The sequence below is a fragment of the Podarcis tiliguerta genome (genome assembly GCF_965153285.1).
Source record: "Podarcis tiliguerta genome assembly, chromosome: 2".
NCBI lineage: Eukaryota > Metazoa > Chordata > Lepidosauria > Squamata > Lacertidae > Podarcis > Podarcis tiliguerta.
Window position 1 is genome coordinate 98,062,143 of NC_139535.1, and position 19,187 is coordinate 98,081,329.

Genomic DNA, 19,187 nt, shown 5'->3' on the forward strand with positions numbered 1-19,187 from the left:
CTCTCTCTCTCTCTCTCTCTCACACACACACACACACACACACACAGAGAGAGAGAGAGAGAGAGAGAGAGAGAGAGGGGGGATTTGGATGAGAGTAGCAATAATAATAAGAAGAAGAAGAAGAAGAAGAGTTTGGATTTGATATCCCGCCTTTCACTCCCCTTCAGGAGTCTCAAAGCAGCTAACAATCTCCTTTCCCTTCCTCCCCCACAACAAACTTTCTGCCTAAGAAGGCAGAAAGATAGGGGTAAACTGAAGATGCAATATATAAACCGAAGATGCTAGATGGGATGATACGATGGCAAGTTTGGCTGTCTGAAAGAACATAAACTTACAGTGCCAGGACTAAATGGCTCAAAAAAGGCCACTATGAAACAATGAAGTAAAACAGCACCCATTTAAATGTCACAAAAGGAACTCCATTCTTTTAGGCAGCCTGCAGGAACCAAAGACTCTACACTGCTCTATTTCAACGGTCTTTTCTCTTCTCCTCACACTCTGCCCTGGCACAATGGCGGTTCACGTCTTGCCCCAGAGAACTAAAGGACCAGAACTCTGACACACTGAGTCACTTCCCCCATAGACCACTGGGAGGTCAACATGACATTTCCTGAAAGCTACAGGAAACAGTCCTTGAGGAAAGTTCACTCAGATACACGTGCCTTAGCTCAGGAAGAAGGCAGTGGAAGTAGAGATGGCTGACGTAAAGACCAAGCTCACATATGCACCTTGCCAGATTCCCTTGAGAGCTTCTGCCTGTTTTCAAAACAATGGAGCAGCTACTTCCACAGCAAGTATCTTGATCATGCCATTAGCAGCCAAAGGCAAGCATCTGCTGAGTAATTAAACTGACTTATTTTTTATTTATTTTTTAAAAGCAAGTAGTGGACTAAAATAATTATCCCTACCTCCTCTACAGCATTTTATAGATATTTGTGACAAATTTTGAAGGACCCTTCAACCTCAATCCTGCAAAGATTTTAACTCATAAGCTGAATTCTGGAGAGAAGGTGGGGTTTAACCCACAAGCATGGGTGCTGCTCTATAAAGTAAAAGGTGATTGGCTCCTGCCCCAATGAGCTTACAATTTAAAATTTCAACCGGGGGGACAATAGCAAGTTCAGTCCAGCTACACCAGAGCTGGTCATTTGGGGTGAGCGGTGGAGCCATTTGTTGTGGTCGTTGCCACAGAATTTTAATGCATTTTAAATCTGATTTAAGTTATTGGTTGTCTTTTTCTCCTTTATTGTAGTGTGAATTCTGGCCCCAACCCAGTGTTGCAAACTTCCTTTTTACCTTTTTTTTTAAGAGCCAAAAAGGCAGCATGTAATTCTTCTTTATTTAAAAAAACAACAAACTAATAACGTAGTGCATTTGATTTATGTATTTACTGAAATAGTTTAATGGAGACGTTATTTTGTTACTGCAAACTATCCTGAAATAATTAATGAAGGGTGGTGCAGAACTAATACTTTTAAATAATGTTTATGCATTTATATGCATACGTGTGTGTGTGTGTGTGTGTATATATATATATATATGCAGGTTTTGGTGTCCTCGGGTGTCTTCCCGTGTAAAAGTTGGGGTGTCTAGGCGACGTTTCGACGAGGTCTCACTCGTCATCTTCAGGCTGGTGCTTTCGGCTTCTTGTTACTGGAACAGAGCAGGATCTCAGTGTTTGAGTTCCTATAAATACTGTTGAGGAGGTGTGGTGTATAGCCTCCAATGTTCTGGGCAGAGAGGAGGTTCCCAGGCTAGTGTGCCTTTTCTTCTTTTGTTCCTTAATTACTTGAGGGATATCTTGAGTGATTTCTTGAGTGATTTCCTGAATCCCTCTTAGGTGGGTCATTAGGTGTGGATTAGTTGTGGTGGTGTGGTGTGGTGTGTGGTGTGGTGGGTCATTAGGTGTGGATTACCTCTACGGGGAGGAAACCTTCCAGCTGACAAGAACCTACGAGAAACTAGAAATCCGAAGAGCCACCATCTTATGTGATCTCTTGTTCCTACGCAACTGCCGAGACAACAACTTAATTCCCACATGCTTCCAACTTAAATTCCACTCTAAAACCCCAGCTACCGAAAGGATCCTGAAACGAACTGAACTATCTCTAATCAGAAACGAACTACACAAGAAAAGATACCTACTAAACCAAACCAACAAAGATCTACTCACTCTTCACCTCAAACTCTGTAACAAAATCCACCCTGCACTCTGGGACAAATGCAAACAACTAGCCGTCTGGAGAGCTGAAACGGAGACCTCACACAAGACAGACACACACACCAACAAACTCCACAAACTAGAGAAACGCCAGAAGCCCAGCCACCCTCCACAACAACCCATGAAACAAACAGTACATAACATATCAGACAGGATCCTCACCTCAACTGAAACCAAAGTACTCTCCAAAGGTTTCAACTTTGCAGTCGCCCCGAGACGCATCCCCACGGAAAACATCATATGCGGAGTCGAAGCTAGCCTAACCAAAATCAATCCAGATGAAGCCAATAAAATCAGACTTGAAGTCACCAACATCCTCTGCTCCAGCAAACCACCCAGAAGCAATTTACACAAAGAAGAACAGAAAGCACTCACCAACCTGAGGAAAGACAACAACATAATCATTCTCCCAGCAGACAAAGGTAATGCCACTGTTGTGATGAACACATCGGACTACCAAGCAAAACTATCAAATCTACTCCAAGACCCTACCTACCAACCTATAAAAACAGATCCCACCACCTATCTGGAAAAAACCACCAAATCCAAAATAAAAGCCTCTCCTATCAGTGAAGAAATCCAGCTAAGAATCATCCCCAGAGAAAAATCATCCAGATGCCCCAAACTCTACGGCCTCCCCAAGATACACAAAGAAGGAACACCACTCAGACCAATAGTCAGCTCCATAGGCTCACCTCTACAAAATCTCGCTAAATTTCTCGCCAAGCAACTTCAGCCCTATGCAGAATCCATCTCTTCACACGTTCCAAACTCCTTCCAGTTCATAGAAACAATAAAGAAGCAAAACCTACAACCCAATGACCTACTTGTGAGCTTCGATGTTGTATCTCTCTTCACACAAGTGCCCATTAATGAAGCCTTGACAGCCATTCAAAACAAATACAATCCCCCCGAATACATCTTGGACCTGACCAACCACTGCCTAACCAACACGTACTTCATCCACAATGGACAAAGATACAAACAGATAGAAGGAGCACCTATGGGATCACCCCTCTCACCGGTCATCGCTAACCTGTACATGGAACACTTTGAAACCAATGCTTTAGACAAGTCAGAACACAAACCCAAACTTTGGCTCAGATATGTTGACGACACCTTTGTAATTTGGCCACACGGGAAGGAAAAACTGGATAGCTTCCTCACACATCTCAACAGCCTACACCCCAAAATACAATTCACTATGGAAATAGAAGCCAACAACCAACTTCCCTTCCTTGACGTCCTAATCTACAAAAAACCTGATGGCTCCCTAGGACACACTATCTACCGGAAAAAAACACACACCAACCGCTACTTACATGCACAATCACACCACCACCCTGCACAAATAAACTCCGTAGCCAAGACTCTCATCTCCAGAACCAAACGCCTGGCTGACGAAGACCACTTGACAACTGAGTTACAGAATCTCTCAAATGTGTTAATCGCCAATGGATACCAGCAAAACAGGGTTACGAAGCTAATCCAAAAAGAAACACCCCCCAAAAACCAAGACACAGAAGAAAACAATGGCATAGCCCTCCTTCCTTATATCAAGGGCACTACAGATAAAATTAGCAAAATCCTCCATAAACACAATATCAAAACAGCCTTTTGCACCAACCAAAAAATAGCCAATATCCTCAGAAACCCCAAGGATAAAATTCAGTTGGAAAACCAAGGGGTCTATGAAATACCCTGCAAAGTCTGCCCAGCCACGTACATTGGACAAACAAACAGACGAATAAATGCACGGATCGCAGAACACAAGAATGCCGTCAAAAAAGAAGAAAAAACTTCCTCTCTTTTCCAACACATGAAAGAAACAGGACACGAAATTAATTTTGCAGATTCCAAATTGCTCTTTAACATGGAACATCACCACAAGAGAATAATCATGGAAGCCATCGAGATAGAGAAACACCCTCACAACATGAACAAGCGTGACGACACATCCCGCTTGCCAGACATCTGGAAATTAGCCCTCCCCACAAAATCTGACACCAGATCCAGAGGCACACAGAACGCCATCACCAATCAACCACACCAGACCCAAACCCAGACCCTCTCCACAGATAAATTACAAACACCATCCAGTAGCCAAACCAGGGTGGCACCTCCGGATGCTGCACCCCCCTGCAATCCCTACACAGATCTGGCTGGCACAGGCCACAAAACCACAGCTCGCCCCTATACACGAAGCCAAGCCAGAGCACAACCAAGTGCAGTACAGCCATCTTCTCAGAAAAACTCTTCACAAAGTTCAAGAGTTCAAGACACGAAGGCTTTAGCAACTAATCCACACCTAATGACCCACCTAAGAGGGATTCAGGAAATCACTCAAGAAATCACTCAAGATATCCCTCAAGTAATTAAGGAACAAAAGAAGAAAAGGCACACTAGCCTGGGAACCTCCTCTCTGCCCAGAACATTGGAGGCTATACACCACACCTCCTCAACAGTATTTATAGGAACTCAAACACTGAGATCCTGCTCTGTTCCAGTAACAAGAAGCCGAAAGCACCAGCCTGAAGATGACGAGTGAGACCTCGTCGAAACGTCGCCTAGACACCCCAACTTTTACACGGGAAGACACCCGAGGACACCAAAACCTGCATTCCTGTACCCGTGAAAATCTACGAAAGCATATATATATATATATATATATATATATAAACTATATACACACAGACAGAGCGATATACTCCAAAATAAAAGAAATCACAGTAAAACCAGTCAAATTCTACTGAAAGCTCAGTATTAAAACCAAGCAAATTCCTGGTGAGCATGCAAAGGTCTTCAATAGCATTTGGTTCAAACAAAAATAAACAAGGTCAGGGATAGAGGAACCTGTGGCTTTCAAACGTTGTTGGACTACAGGACTACAGTTCCTATCAGCCACAAGGGTCTATTTTGTGTTTCAAACTGGTTGGGTGTTTTTTAAGTGTACGCCACCTTGAGATGCTTGTTTGGAAGGTGATTAAATGTATCCACAATAGCGATAATGATCATAATCATTAATACCTGCCTGTTGGTTGTGCTGGCTGGGGCTGATCGCAGCTAGGAGTCCAACAACATCCGGAAAGCCAAAGCTTCACCTCCCACCCACCCTTTGACTACATGAGTCTGGGAGCAGGATCTAAAGTTAGGTAGGTGTCCCGTGGGGTTCCCGCCCCACCCCAAAAATGACTCACGCTTACCACTGTGAGGTAAAATCAACAAACTCTGCAGAGAAGGTGTCTGGGAGCTGAGGCGATGGCTCTTCCACCACCTGTTTGAGCTGCTGGAATGGCGTCCCCCAGGACTCGTACGGAAACCGCAAAATGGCCAGTTCAATCTGGGCATGGAGAGAAGATGGAGAGACATCAATATCACTTTCTTAGGTTATTTTTTTAAAAAAAAAAGAAAGGTACCTTATAAAGGTACCTTTATAAAGTACCTTTATACAGTAGTACCTCAGATTAAGAACTTAATTCATTCCGGAGGTCTGTTCTTAACCTGAAACAGTTCTTAACCTGAGGTACCACTTTAGCTAATGTCTAAACCACTCAGTCCAAACCACTGAGCCTCTTGGGCTTGCCGATCAGAAGGTCGGCGGTTCGAATCCCCGCGACGGGGTGAGCTTCAGTTGCTCGGTCCCAGCTCCTGCCAACCTAGCAGTTCGAAAGCACATCAAAGTGCAAGTAGATAAATAGGTACCGCTCCGGCAGGAAAGTAAACGGCGTTTCTGTGCGCTGCTCTGGTTCGCCAGAAGCAGCTTAGTCATGCTGGCCACATGACCCAGAAGATGTATGCCAGCTCCCTCAGCCAGTAAAGCGAGATGAGCACCAGAACCCCAGAGTCGTCTGCGACTGGACCTAATGGTCAGGGGTCCCTTTACCTTTCCCTTATCCAAAAAGTACAGTGAGGAGACAAACACTGTTCCGTTTCCCTAACAACCGTAGCTTTTGCTGCCATCTGCAGGCATGGCCCCGCAATGGCACCGGACCTCCTCTTACGGCTTCTGCTCCCTCTTTTCTTTTTTCCGCTCCCCCCTTAGAAACCCTGGGCTCATTTGGCGCCTCTGGAAGGCACAGCCTGTGCGAATCCCTGGAGACGGCATGTCCCTGGGAATATTTAAAAGTAGCAGCATGTGAGGCCAGTTCAGCTGGTTTGCGCCACGTACCCACAGCCTTCCCTGGAGAATGCAGAATGCCAGGGGAGGGTGTGCTCTCTGTCCTCTCCCTCTCCATTCCCTACCCACGGGGGCTGTTGCAACCAGAGGGGACTCATCATTCCCTGGAGAATGATTCCAGTTTGCCAAAAGAAGCTGTCTGTTTGCTCTGAATGCTCTGATTCCCTGAAGAAGGCGTGGTGCCAATTGAGTGAGTATGGAGACAGATTATGACTGCAGGGCACCAGGTTTCTTCCAGATAAACAACCTACACATGCACGCTGATGCCTAGCTGCATTAGCATTTATCGGAAGCACTGTTTTAAAAGAGGCTGCGGAACGCTTGTACGTTCTGAAATTCACCTGCCTACCCAAACTAGTCTGTTTTGAGTTGTTGTTTTTTAAGGAAGCCAGTCCCGATTTTAAAAACCGATCCGTCCCAAGGATGCTCAAAGCTGCTGACTTGGTTGTTCTAGAAAGAAGGCTGCCGCTGGCATACAAGCTGACACTGCATCCGGAAATCGAGGCATCTCTCCTGGCAACCTGCTTTCCTTCTGACCTGTTTCTGCCTATGGTTCTTAGCACAATTCATCTGATGTCTCTTGAACGTTGTCAAGAGAAGCTCGGATACCCACACAAAGTGAAGACACTCCTTTGTGGGGGGGAATTAGGACCTCTGCAAACAAAACGAGAAGGCACAGCTTCAGGTCTGCAAGAGGTCAGCTGGAGAAGGGGGGGAGGGGGAAGCAAAATTGACGGTGGAAAGCAAAGCAGGAAAAGAAAGTAAAATCCACCTATGCAGCTTTTCAACATTAAAACTCCACTGCGTTTTTGGCTTTAAACCCACCAATAAATCCAGAAAGGAAAAAAGTGAACTGCTCCAATGAAGCATTTCTTCATGCCAGTGGCTCTCAAAATGCATTTGGGGAGGCAGTCTCCAAGTTTTCAAGAAGTGTATTTGGGGGGCAAGTTTCCTCAAAAGTCTGCTTACTTGCAACTACAGATCACCCCTGGCGATCGGTGACAACTTGGGGCATTGTGTTTGTGCCATGGCACACTCTCAAATCACATGTGGTGGTGATAAGGCTCAATAGGCCCACCTGAAAGGAAGGCATGCCCTAGAACCATCTCCCCCCGCCCTCCCCATCTCTCTTGCCTAGACAACATCTCCCATCAGCCCCAGCCAGCACGGGCAATTGTCAGGGATGATGGGATTTGTAGTCCAAAACACATGGTGGGTTGGTGAAGGATGTTCACATTCCCCCCAGTTTTCTGCAACATGTGTTCCCCAGTAGACTGTGGCTAAGGAAAGGGTTCCCTTAAAAAGAAAAAGGCTGAAAACCACTGCTATATGCCTTATCTGTAATAGTGATCTCTGCCACGCACCCTCTCTCTCTCTCACACACACACACACATACACACACAAATACCTGCCAGACAAATACAGTGGTACCTCAGGTTAAGTACTGAATTCGTTCTGGAGGTTCATACTTAACCTGAAACTGTTCTTAGCCTGAAGCACCACTTTAGCTAATGGGGCCTCCCACTGCCACTGCGCCGCCGGAGCACGATTTCTGTTCTCATCCTGAAGCAAAGTTCTTAACCTGAGGTACTATTTCTGGGTTAGCGGAGTCTGTAACCTGAAGCGTATGTAACCTGAAGCGTCTGTAACCCGAGGTACCACTGTATATGGCATACAATGGAATACTAAAATGCATACATTTAGACCAAGAGTCATGGGTCTTGTTTCTGAAAAAAGGTTGACGATTACTGTTCCGGACTTCCTATAAACTCCAACCGCCAGTATTAGTCCAGTATTAACACAACCCTCACAGCTCCTTCCAGCCTCAATAAAATACTAGAATCATAGAGTTGTAGAGTTGGAAGAGATTCCAAGGTAGGTTGCCTAGTCCAACCTCATGCAATGCAGGAATTTCAGTTAAAGCATCCATGACAGACGCCCATGTAAAGAGGCAGAAGCAGTCAAACCACATTCCCCACCCAAAAAAAAATCAAGATATTTCTCCTGCTCTCACGTAACCCCCGTGACCGTATTATATTTAGTTGCCCAAGTTGTAAATCCCTCAGCGATGGGGGAAGAAGACTCTCTCGACTTCCTGTATGCATGCAAATGAATGAAGGTGTATGGAGTGTCTAACTCCAGTCAGATATTCCCTTAGGCTTTGAAGATATTTCAAAGGGAGTGTCAGTACAGTGGCGAACTTAAAACAGTGAAATTGTTATCTTTCCTCTCACAGAATGTTCCGCATTTAAACATGGACACATTTTGAGCTCACCATGTCTTCACTGTATTGAAGGCTAAAGGCCTGCGCTGTATTCAGGCATTTTATTAATCGCAATCAGCCGCAGATTGCAAAATATTTTACGTGTGGAACAAGGCCAAACGGACAAAACTCTCTTCAGTAGACACAGTCCATCAGGCCTTCCTGTGTAAACTCTTACCATAGTGATTCCCAGACTCCAAATATCGGATTTGACGCTGTATCCCTTTTGGTTTAGTTCTGGGTTGATTCTTTCAGGCTGGGGTGGGGGGAGGAAGAGACAGAACACAAATAGTATTATATTTAGTAGCCCAAGTTGTAAATCCCTCAGCGATGGGGGAAGAAGACTCTCTCGACTTCCTGTATGCATGCAAACGAATGAAGGTGTATGCACTGTCTAACTCCAGTCAGATATTCCCTTAGGCTTTGAAGAGATTTCAAAGGGAGTGTCTTTCTGTCTTAATCTGATTTTTGTTAAGAGCAGGGGCATAGGAAGGGGGGCGGTCCACCCTGGGTGCCATCATGGAGGGGGGGTGACAAATTATCAAGGAACAATTACTGCCCTACTAGGGGGGTTCATAAAAAACTTTTTTTAAAAAATGCCTGCTCCAAAGGTCTTATCTTACTACACTAGGAATTATATAGCTAGATCTGAAATTTCATGCATATCGGTTAATATCTTGACCCTCCTCCATGGAAATAACTGTTTACTTGGCCGTGTTCATATGTTGTGAAAGCTGAAATTTCAATTCAGTGGAGCCAAAACACAATCCATCCTGTAGATTTAAGTATCTGTCGACAGTCGCCTACTTGTTATCTGGGGCCCAGAATCCACATTCCTTTGTAAGAAAATATGAAATAATGCAAAACCATTTTTGCAGGCAAAAAAAAACAAAACTCAATGGGGGGGGTGACAAGAAATTTTCCGCACCTGGTACCACCTGACCTTCCTATGCCTCTGGTTAAAAGTAGCCTTCCCCAACTTGGTGCCTTTCAGATGTTTGGGAGTGAAGCTCTTATCAGCCAAACTTGGGAGGATATCACATTCAGGGAAGGCTAGTTAAGGTGATGCGCTTGGTTAATCTTCAACATCATAACAGGGAGCACTATAATGCATTTGGGAGCCAGTCAACTAAAAACACATCGCTGGTGATGAAATAAGTCTGGATGGCAAAAAGAATCAAAATGTGCTGGTTCCATCGCTACCATCACCCCACTAAACCTTTATCACACTCTGCCATCTTTCATCATCATCATCATTTTATTATCGGACTGGATTGCCCCAGCCACTCTGGACAGCTTCCAGCGTCTAAAAACATAATAAAACAGTAAACACCTCCCTATACAGGGCTGCCTACAGATGTCTTCTAACAGGATGGGTGCCACTACCGAGAAGGCTCTCTGCATGCATCTCCCGTAAGTGAGCTATATTGTTATTTTGTCACAAGCGATTTTAATTAAAGAGCCAACGAAAGTGTAAACGAACTGGGTGAAATGTAATTTGAAATGCTGTTGCCACACTGGCCCTGGGAGATGGAGGAGTCCAGATGCTTAAGAACGCAAGCAGAGCTCAGAGAAGGACAAGCTAAACCGATAAAAAAATGAACCCACAAAATATCTTCCTTGTTTCGGTCTTTGTGTGCAATACCTGCAAGTACAGAGGCAGACAGTCCATCTAAACCAGGCATGGCCAAACTTGGCCCTCCAGCTGTTTTGGGACTACAGTTCAATCATCCCTGACCACTGCTCCTGTTAGCTAGGGATGATGGGAGTTGTAGTCCCAAAACAGCTGGAGGGCCTAAACAGTCTTGCGATAGTGGGGCGGAATTTAACGTCACACTCTCCTGAGAGTTCTGTCAGTGAAAGCCGTTTGGCTTGCCAGACAGAATGATTCCCCCCTCTCTTTCCAGTACAAGCAGGTCTGGGGATTCTCTCCCCAGGTCAATTTCAGCAATTGAGGGTGGGGGCAGACCCCATTGCACACGTGGAAGCCCTTCTGCAAAGCAGAAATACTGAAATACAAAATCCATTGAAGTTGAAAAGTGTCCCCAGATTCACTGAAAAAAAAACCGGTAACCTGAACTTACTGCCATGTAAGGCTTGCAGCCAGCATCCATCGTCTTGGCCACGGAGTCAACGAGGTAACCACTGATTCCAAAGTCACACATTTTCACCTGTCCTAGTGTGTTGATCAGTACGTTTGAGGGCTTGACATCTGCAAGGTGGAATGCACAGGAAGCAGGTTGCTTGCAGTAGCGTTACAGCAGAAATGGAAGAGGACAAACATGAGCCACCAGAGGGCACCAGCATACATTTCACTTGTCATCTTGAGAACCACAGGAGATAAGAAAATGATGTCTTTTCCCAGGCTGTAAGCCAGGGACAGGGAGCCTGCCACCATACAGACGTTGGACTCCTATCCAGTAAAAGTCCACAAACAGGGGTACAAGTTTGAGCAGAAGTCACAGGGGCCAAACAGAGATGCAGGTTCCATTCCGGCTGGCTGTTAACCATAGTTAAAGAGACTGGGAGCCAGCATTAAGAACCCATGTTCCTTCTTCTCCCTGGAGCACAACTGCTGTCTTTCTTTCAACCATGGTTAGCACCAACATTCAGCAACAGTTATACCAGCCGGATTGTCCAAGACTTACAGAAACCCTGGTTTATTCTATGGCAGGGAAAAAGACGTAGAGAGCTAGTGGTCACATTTATGCTTAATGCTAAACCATGTTTTAGAACTATGTGCAGAATGCACCCTATGTGCAGGTAAGGTAAAGGTAAAGGGACCCCTGACCATTAGGTCCAGTCGTGGCCGACTCTGGGGTTGCGGCGCTCATCTCGCTTTATTGGCCTAGGGAGCCGGCGTACAGCTTCCGGGTCATGTGGCCAGCATGACTAAGCCGCTTCTGGCGAACCAGAGCAGCGGAGCGGTTCCTATTTATCTACTTGCACTTGGATGTGCTTTCGAATTGCTAGGTTGGCAGGAGCAGGGACCGAGCCACGGGAGCTCACCCCGTCATGGGGATTTGAACTGCCAACCTTCTGATCAGCAAGTCCTAGGCTCTGTGGTTTAACCCACAGCACCACCCTCGTCCCTTTATGTACAGGTGCTTTCCCCATTTTTCTCCTTCTACAAGTCAGCCAGAAGGACTTTGTCAGTGAGTCTCCCCTAATCATGGCTTGCCATTTTGTATTAGACAGGGATCATTGTTTATCGAACCTCTGGTTGGTTAAACAAGTGAGCTTCATTAAGCCATGGTTTGACCTGCTTCACACATCTCATTCAACCATCGTTTAAAACAAACTATGGTTTAATGTGATGGAGCTCGAAAGTTCCAACAGCACTCCTCCCTGACCGCTGATGAGACAAGTCAGAGTTTGGCTTGTCCGTCATCTAAACTGGAGGTTTCCTTCCTCCAAACAAGCGTCACTCCAAACAAAGAAATATACGGTTTAAAAAAAAAAGTTAAGAAAAGGGTCCACAAACCTATGTTTGAGATAACATGAAAAGGGACTGAAAAGGTAGAAGACTACTGGTTGAGAGTTATATGTGACAGTAGCCATTGTGTATATCCAGTGCTGATTCCTGCTTTGTTAAATGTGGATTAATAAGGACTCATAGCATAACAATTTCAATGAAATTATCTCTACTCTGAATGGCCATTAAGGAAGTGATTTATCTCTTAAAGGTAAAGGGACACCTTACCATTAGGTCCAGTTGTGACCGACTCTGGGGTTGCGGCACTCATCTCGCTTTATTGGCCGAGGGAGCCAGCGTACAGCTTCTGGGTCATGTGGCCAGCATGACTAAGCCGCTTCTGGCGAACCAGAGCAGCGCACGGATATGCCGTTTGCCTTCCTGCCGGAACGGTACCTATTTATCTACTTGCACTTTGATGTGCTTTCGAACTGCTAGGTTGGCAGGAGCATGGACTGAGTAACAGAAGCTCACCCCTTTGCGGGGATTCAAACCGCCAACCTTCTGATCGGCAAGTCCTAGGCTCTGTGGTTTAACCCACAGCACCACCCGCATCCCTGATTTATCTCTTACACTGAAGCAGAAGATGCTGGGTTTACCTCCAAGCATCTTCCTATGACACTTAATGAGGGAGGATTCCTAGTGGGCAAATTATATGACAACAGGAGCTCACCCCGTCACACAGATTTGAAATGCCGACTGTACAATGGGCAAGCCCACGAGGCTCGGTGGTTTAGACTGCAGCGCCACCTCCATCCCTGTTGCTTTGTCCCAGCTCCTGCCAATCTAGCAATTTGAAAGCATACCAGCACGAGTATATAAATAAGTACAGCTGCGCTGGGAAGGTAAACGGCATTTCCATGCACTCTGGCTTATGTCACGGTGTACCACTGACCCGGAAAGCTGTCTGTGGACAAACACCAGCTCCCTCGGCCTGAAAGCGGAGGTGAGCGCCGCACCCCATAGTTGAATTCAACTAGACTTAACTGGGTCCTTTACCTTTACCTATATGACGATGATACGTAAGTATTTGTGTGCTTTTCTTAAGTGATCAAGGCACATGTATTATTTGGACCCCATGTTGCAGAAGCAGATAGTCCTTTTGCCCAATTTTAGATAATATCCCCATCACCGAAGCTCCTCCACTCCAGCCATCACTGCTCAGCGCAATTCCTGACTCTCCCAAGTAAGGCTGTTTGTGAGACACAGGAGACTGGAAGGGATAGGGGGGAAATTCCACTGCACTAACAGTTCTCCATTTAGCATCGCTTTGGGTTCAATCCATTATACCACAGTAATCCTTACAGCTGCAATGTACAGGTAGGCCAATTCCATTATCTCAGATGCAGGTGGGGATGCTGATATAGGAAAAGTACCAAAACGGCATTTGGCAAAGCCAAAATGAGAGTTCCAGTATTGAAGCAATACTGGCCAGGTCAAAATCAGCATCCTGAGTTGGGCCTGGAAAGAGTATGGGTACTAAGTACCCTCAGCCATCAGGGAGAAGAAGTCTTGGTCGCTGATGCAGCTTCAAACTGACCTAAACTGACCCAAACTGACCTAAACTGATGAAAATGCCATTTAGCACTTTGCACAGCGCTCGTCAACCCATTTTCCAGAACCAAGAATTGTTATGGTGTCCAACTCTGGTCGCACTTACCTCGGTGAATTACAGACAGCTTACTGTGTAGGTGCTCTAACGCTTTCACAATCTGGAAAAAAAAAAAAAGAACAGGGACAGACAGATAAGAACGAGCTGAAGCTGGCTGAAGCAGAAGTATTCTGCTTCGCTCGTTCCTCCCAGGCCACAGGTTAGCTCTTCTTTCAACACTTAACCAGGCTGGAGACAGTCTAGGTTGGGCGTTTGGGCAATTAACAGGCAGGAGAGTGCTGAGCCTGCAGTCTGGCACCAGGGTGATAAAACATGATTCATACTATTCATTGCTCTTCCAACCCCCCTCTTTGCAGTGTGCTCAAAATAAAACACTGATGTAACAACCTTCGAGGGATCACAGTGTGTTCAAGCTTTGGGCATCACTCTTTAGGAAGTTTTGATGGCTGAATTCCAGCAGAGTTCTAAATTCCTTGGAATTCCAGGTTATACACCCAGTATAAGGTGTCTCCAAAACACATCTCCTAAGAGGCAAACTACACAAAAAGAAAAGAGCCCTGGGATTGTTCCTCACCTGCAGAGGAAAAATATTGTTTTCCTCCACAGGTAAGAAAGGAGCTGGAGGGGGAAAGTTCCCCGTAGCAGAAAAATGGCTCAAGGAAGCAATTAAGCATCCCCTCTCCAATGGCAATCTGGGTTAATATAAAAAAAAATAGAGGAATACTTAATAGAGAAAGGGGTGCAGAGGACTCCCTTCGGGCGAGTGTCCGCAAGCCTTGCGCGCCCGACGGGAGGTCCCACTGGGCGCGCGAGGCTTGGGGCGGCAGCCTGCCGCCCGAAGCACGGGGAGCCCTCCAGAGGGCTCCCCTTGCTTCTGGCGCGTGTCCGCAAGGCTTGGGGCGGCAGCCGCAGCTGGGGGGGAAATAATCTTTTTTTATTCATTTCTCCCCCAAAAAACGAGGTGCGTCCTATGGGCCGGTGCGCCCTATAGGACGAAAAATACGGTATACATTTACTAAGAAACCAGAAGCATTTTTACTAGGCATTACAGGGAATGAGATAAATAAGAAAGAGAAGAAGTTGTTTTTATATGCAGTGACAGCAGCAAGAATATTGATGGCTCAGAAATGGAAGCAAGAGGAGCTGCCTACGATAGAAGAATGGAGAACTAAAATGATGGACTATGCAGAATTGGACAGAATGACAGGAAGGATCCGGAATCAATGAGATCAAAGATTTACAGAAGATTGGGAGAAGTTTATTCAATATTTGCAAAAACTAAGTGATAACCAGATTACGTTTGTAAGTTTTAAAGAAGCTCTGTGAAAATGTAACAATAAGTAAAAATAATGAATTGAATCTAATAGTTTTAATAACAAGGGGCAGGAATGTGTTAAAAGTGATAAAATGAAGGAAGCTCAGACAAATTGAGGGAAGTCAAAAATGGAATTAAGATGTAATTAAGAAGCTGAAATGTACAATTTTGTATTTGTAAACCAATAAAAATATAATTTTTTTAAAAAAATCCAATGGCAATCTGCGATCAAGCCACCAGTCCCTCATCCTCAGGTAACTTTCAGTTTTTGAAACTAAAGTTAAAGAACAAACAGGTATTTTCATTGCATGTCATTTGGCCCTCAGCTCACCTCTCTCTTAATGTTTCCCCACAGGGCTCTCTAACCCCGCTTTGCAAAACAAATTCTGGCTCTTCTCTCATGAAGGGCTTTCCAGGCTACTTTTAGGAAGATGTGGCTCGTAAATACCAAGGATAAGTCCTAAAAGAGAAGCCAGCTGCTATTTGTTCTCCATTTTCCCTTTGCAACTTTTGTACATTTAACAGCTGACTGGCAGATGTGGGCTGCAAAGATGGAAAGGGAGCTGAATCCCCTTTGGAAGAGGATTAAAGCAAAAAAAACAACAACCCAGAAGCACTCACTGAGACGGCTATTTTTCCTAAGATGTCCTCAGGAATCATCAAGCCTTTGTCAATGACTTGCTTGTAGAACTTGTCCAGTGAAGTGTCCATCAATTCCATGCAAATCCAAACATCTCCCTAAGGAAAGGCAGAGGGAAAAGAATGGTGTTAATAATTCTCCACTCTGGAGAACCAACTGCAAACACACACACACACACCTGCTTCCAACAAAGTGTATGTGCATTGCCTTCAATGCCTCCTAATAATAATAATAATAATAATAATAATAATAATAATTGTATATGCGCCCATCTGACTAGGCTGCCCCAGTCACTCTGGGCGGCTTCCAACAAATTCAAACATTAAGCACAGTAAAACATCAAGCATTAAAAGCTTCCCTATACAGGGCTGCCATCAGATGTGTTCTGATAGTTGTTTACTTCCTTGACATCTGACGGGAGGGCACTCCACAGGGTGGGCACAACTACAAAGAAGGCCCTCTGCCTGCTTCCCTATAGCCTCACTTCTCGCAAAACCATCAGAAGGCCCTCAGAGCTAGATCTTAGTGTCCAGGCTGAACGATTGGGGTGGAGACACTCCTTCAGGTATACAGAGCCGAAGCTGTTTAGGGCTTTAAAGGTCAGCACCGACACTTTTGAGTTTGGCTCCCAGCACATTTTGGAGCGCATGTATGAACTAATATCTCTCCCATCACACTGCGTAGCATGACATACAACCTGAATAAATACATGTACCAACATCTCATGGCAGTGCAGGATTTGGGAAAACCATGAGCAGAGTTTGGGGCATTGCACCCTCCCATCCCCTTGTCTGAATTCCAGTCTCGGCCACAAGTTACCTCAGCCATTTCACTAACAATGTAAAATTAAGCTGCATAGCTATTTTGTTTTCTGAAGCTGAAGCATCGCACCACAAAGCTGGCTCCCCTCTGACCACAGTAACATCGGGGCCTCAAGGCTAACTTCCTTGAGAAAGGGAACAAGTTTGCTAAGTGCAGCAGTAGCCAAGAAGGGCTATTTGAAGGATTATTTGGCCCATGTGAATTCCGTCCTCCAAAACAAATTCCAATTGGTGCAATGAGGAAACAGAAGCAGGATTTCAATTTCTGCAGTGATCGTTTTCATGCCAAGCAAAATACCATTTTTTAAAATAATATATCCGGAATTCTGGCACTAAACGTCGCTTTCCTGTTGTGTGGAATTTTGTTTTGCTTTTTTAGGAAGTACCGGGAAACATGAGGTGTTGGGAGAGGAAGGAGGGACCTGGCACTGGAGAAAGGAGAAAAGGAAGATACAAGCTGTCAGACAGGTTGGAATCCCTATTTCATCAATAAAGTTAACACAGAAGGAAAAGGGCAGGGGAGCCAACCTTTTTTAATCAACCACTCTTTAACCATTTAACTGACTGTGTGCACCAAGTGGAAGTTTTAAGAGAGAACCAAAAATTATCACACTCATATTCCAACTTTTCTCCAAGGTGGCATATCTTTCCCTCTCCATTTTATGTTCACAACAATCCTGTGAGGTAGGTTTGCTTAAGAGATTGTGACTGGCTCAAGGTCACCCGGTGAGTTTCATAGCTGAGTGGTGATTTGAACCCTGGTCTCCCAGGTCCTAGTTCAGTGGTGGCCAAACTTGGCCTTCCAGCTGTTTTTGGACTACAACTCCCATCATCCCTAGCTAACAGGACCAGTGGTCAGGGATGATGGGAACTGTAGTCCAAAAACAGCTGGAGGGCCAAGTTTGGCCACCACTGTCCTAGTCCAACACTCTAACCATACTGGTTCCCAGCATGCACTTCCTGTACTATTCAGTACAGGAGCCAGTGTGGTGTAGTGGTTAAGAGCGGTAGACTCGTAATCTGGTGAACCGGGTTCGCTTCCCCGCTCCTCCACATGCAGCTGCTGGGTGACCTTGGGCTAGTCACACTTCTTTGAAGTCTCTCAGACCCACTCACCTCACAGAGTGTTTGTTGTGGGGGGAGGAAGGGAAAGGAGAATGTTAGCCGCTTTGAGACTCCTTCGGGTAGTGATAAAGCGGGATATCAAATCCAAACTCTTCTTCTTCTCTGGAGTGGTTGAGAAGGTAGGTATTTCTGTTAGCCCTCTGCAGATACCTTGCTCTGCTTTCCTATGGTCTAGCTAACTTGTGAACTAACTAACATTACCACCTAGTATTGCTCAACTAAGATCTTGCGCATATACTAAAAGAACGATCCGTGTTCAGTGGGGATATGCACAAGTGGTATAGAAGGTGCTTGGCATGCAGAAGGTGCAAGGTTCAATCCCTTGAATCAGGAAGCAGGGGATGGAGCCCGACTGAGACCGTGGACAGCCACTGTAAGTCAGAATAAGCAGCGCATACTATGATCTGGCGTTTTTTTTAAAAAGGCGGCTATTTCCTATGTCCTGTACAGTGGTGCCTCGCAAGACGAAAAGAATCCGTTCCGTGAGTCTCTTCGTCTAGCGGTTTTTTTGTCTTGCGAATTAGCGGATTAGCGCTATTAGCGGTTTAGCGGCTATTAGCGGCTATTAAAGGCTTAAGGGATTAGCGGATTAGCTGCTAAAAGGCTATTAGCAGCTTATTGCCTTAGAAAAAGGGGGTAGGGAGCGGGGAAAAAACCCCAGGAATCGCAAGACATTTTTGTATTGCGAAGCAAGCCCATAGCAAATTCGTCCTGCGAAGCACCTCCAAAACGGAAAACCCTTTCGTCTAGCGGGTTTTCCGTCTTGCGAGGCATTCGTCTTGCGGGCACCACTGTACTGTGAAGGCTGCAGCCCAAATGAAGGACACAAGAGGAGACCTACGAAGCCGTACCTCACGAAACAGCGCACCGTAGAAAGTTACAGTGAAGGGGCAGTCTACTGTCCTCATGGAGATGTCCAGGTCCATCAGCAGTCTCTTCTGCTCCTGGCTGTTCACTGTCGCTCGGATTCGCTGAAAGAAAGACTCGTTTTCAGCTTTGGATCTCCTCCTCCCCTGAGCCGTGCGAATTTCTTCCAAGAACTCACTGACCAGGTACAAAGAAAAAGTGACTTTGCTTGGGTGATTTCGCCAAGCAAACGTCAGCAGCACCGCCTCCGTTTTCCTAAGGCAGCTTCACCTCCGCAACGCCCCAGACTTTAAGCAAAAAAGAAAAGGCAAATGGTTGTGGCCTAACAGTTAAAAGCAAGGTAACCTAGGTGAATCTCACAACCTAAAAATGGATCGCGGGAGCAGCCACAGAAGCTCAAAGCCAGCAGAGATGTCGTCTTGGGAAACCCTGGCTCCCGAGGAACTCTGGTTCCTAATGGCAAAGTAATGCTTTAGTGGCAATGCGGCCCTTTGCACACTTACCTGGGAGTAATGCCCATTGAAACTAGGGAGACTTACTTCTGAGCAGACATACATAGGCTTAGGTTGCAAGTGTCTCATAACAGGCACCCCAAATTAGAGGCCATGCTTGCACGTTGCTTTTTTTTTTTTTCCTTTAAGCCTCTTTTGTGCCTCTGTGAAATGGGGATA

General features: G+C 45.5%; 1 protein-coding gene and 1 long non-coding RNA gene across 3 annotated transcripts in view; one reads left to right on the forward strand and one right to left on the reverse strand.

The window, feature by feature from the left end:
- Positions 1-19,187, reverse strand: part of MAP2K6 (mitogen-activated protein kinase kinase 6) — an 81,587-nt gene that overhangs the window by 9,315 nt on the left and 53,085 nt on the right. For both annotated transcript variants that reach the window (XM_083427909.1, XM_083427910.1), the window contains exons 5-10: positions 18,501-18,620; positions 15,685-15,801; positions 13,797-13,848; positions 10,746-10,873; positions 8,840-8,917; positions 5,425-5,561 (exon numbers count right to left, since the gene is read on the reverse strand). In XM_083427909.1, the coding sequence (XP_083284035.1) occupies positions 5,425-5,561; positions 8,840-8,917; positions 10,746-10,873; positions 13,797-13,848; positions 15,685-15,801; positions 18,501-18,620 (632 nt within the window). The remainder of the gene's footprint in view (positions 1-5,424; positions 5,562-8,839; positions 8,918-10,745; positions 10,874-13,796; positions 13,849-15,684; positions 15,802-18,500; positions 18,621-19,187) is intronic.
- Positions 15,303-18,517, forward strand: LOC310671843. Its single transcript, XR_014508250.1, has 3 exons — positions 15,303-15,317; positions 16,904-16,992; positions 18,454-18,517. It is a non-coding gene; the product is annotated as an uncharacterized lncRNA (long non-coding RNA).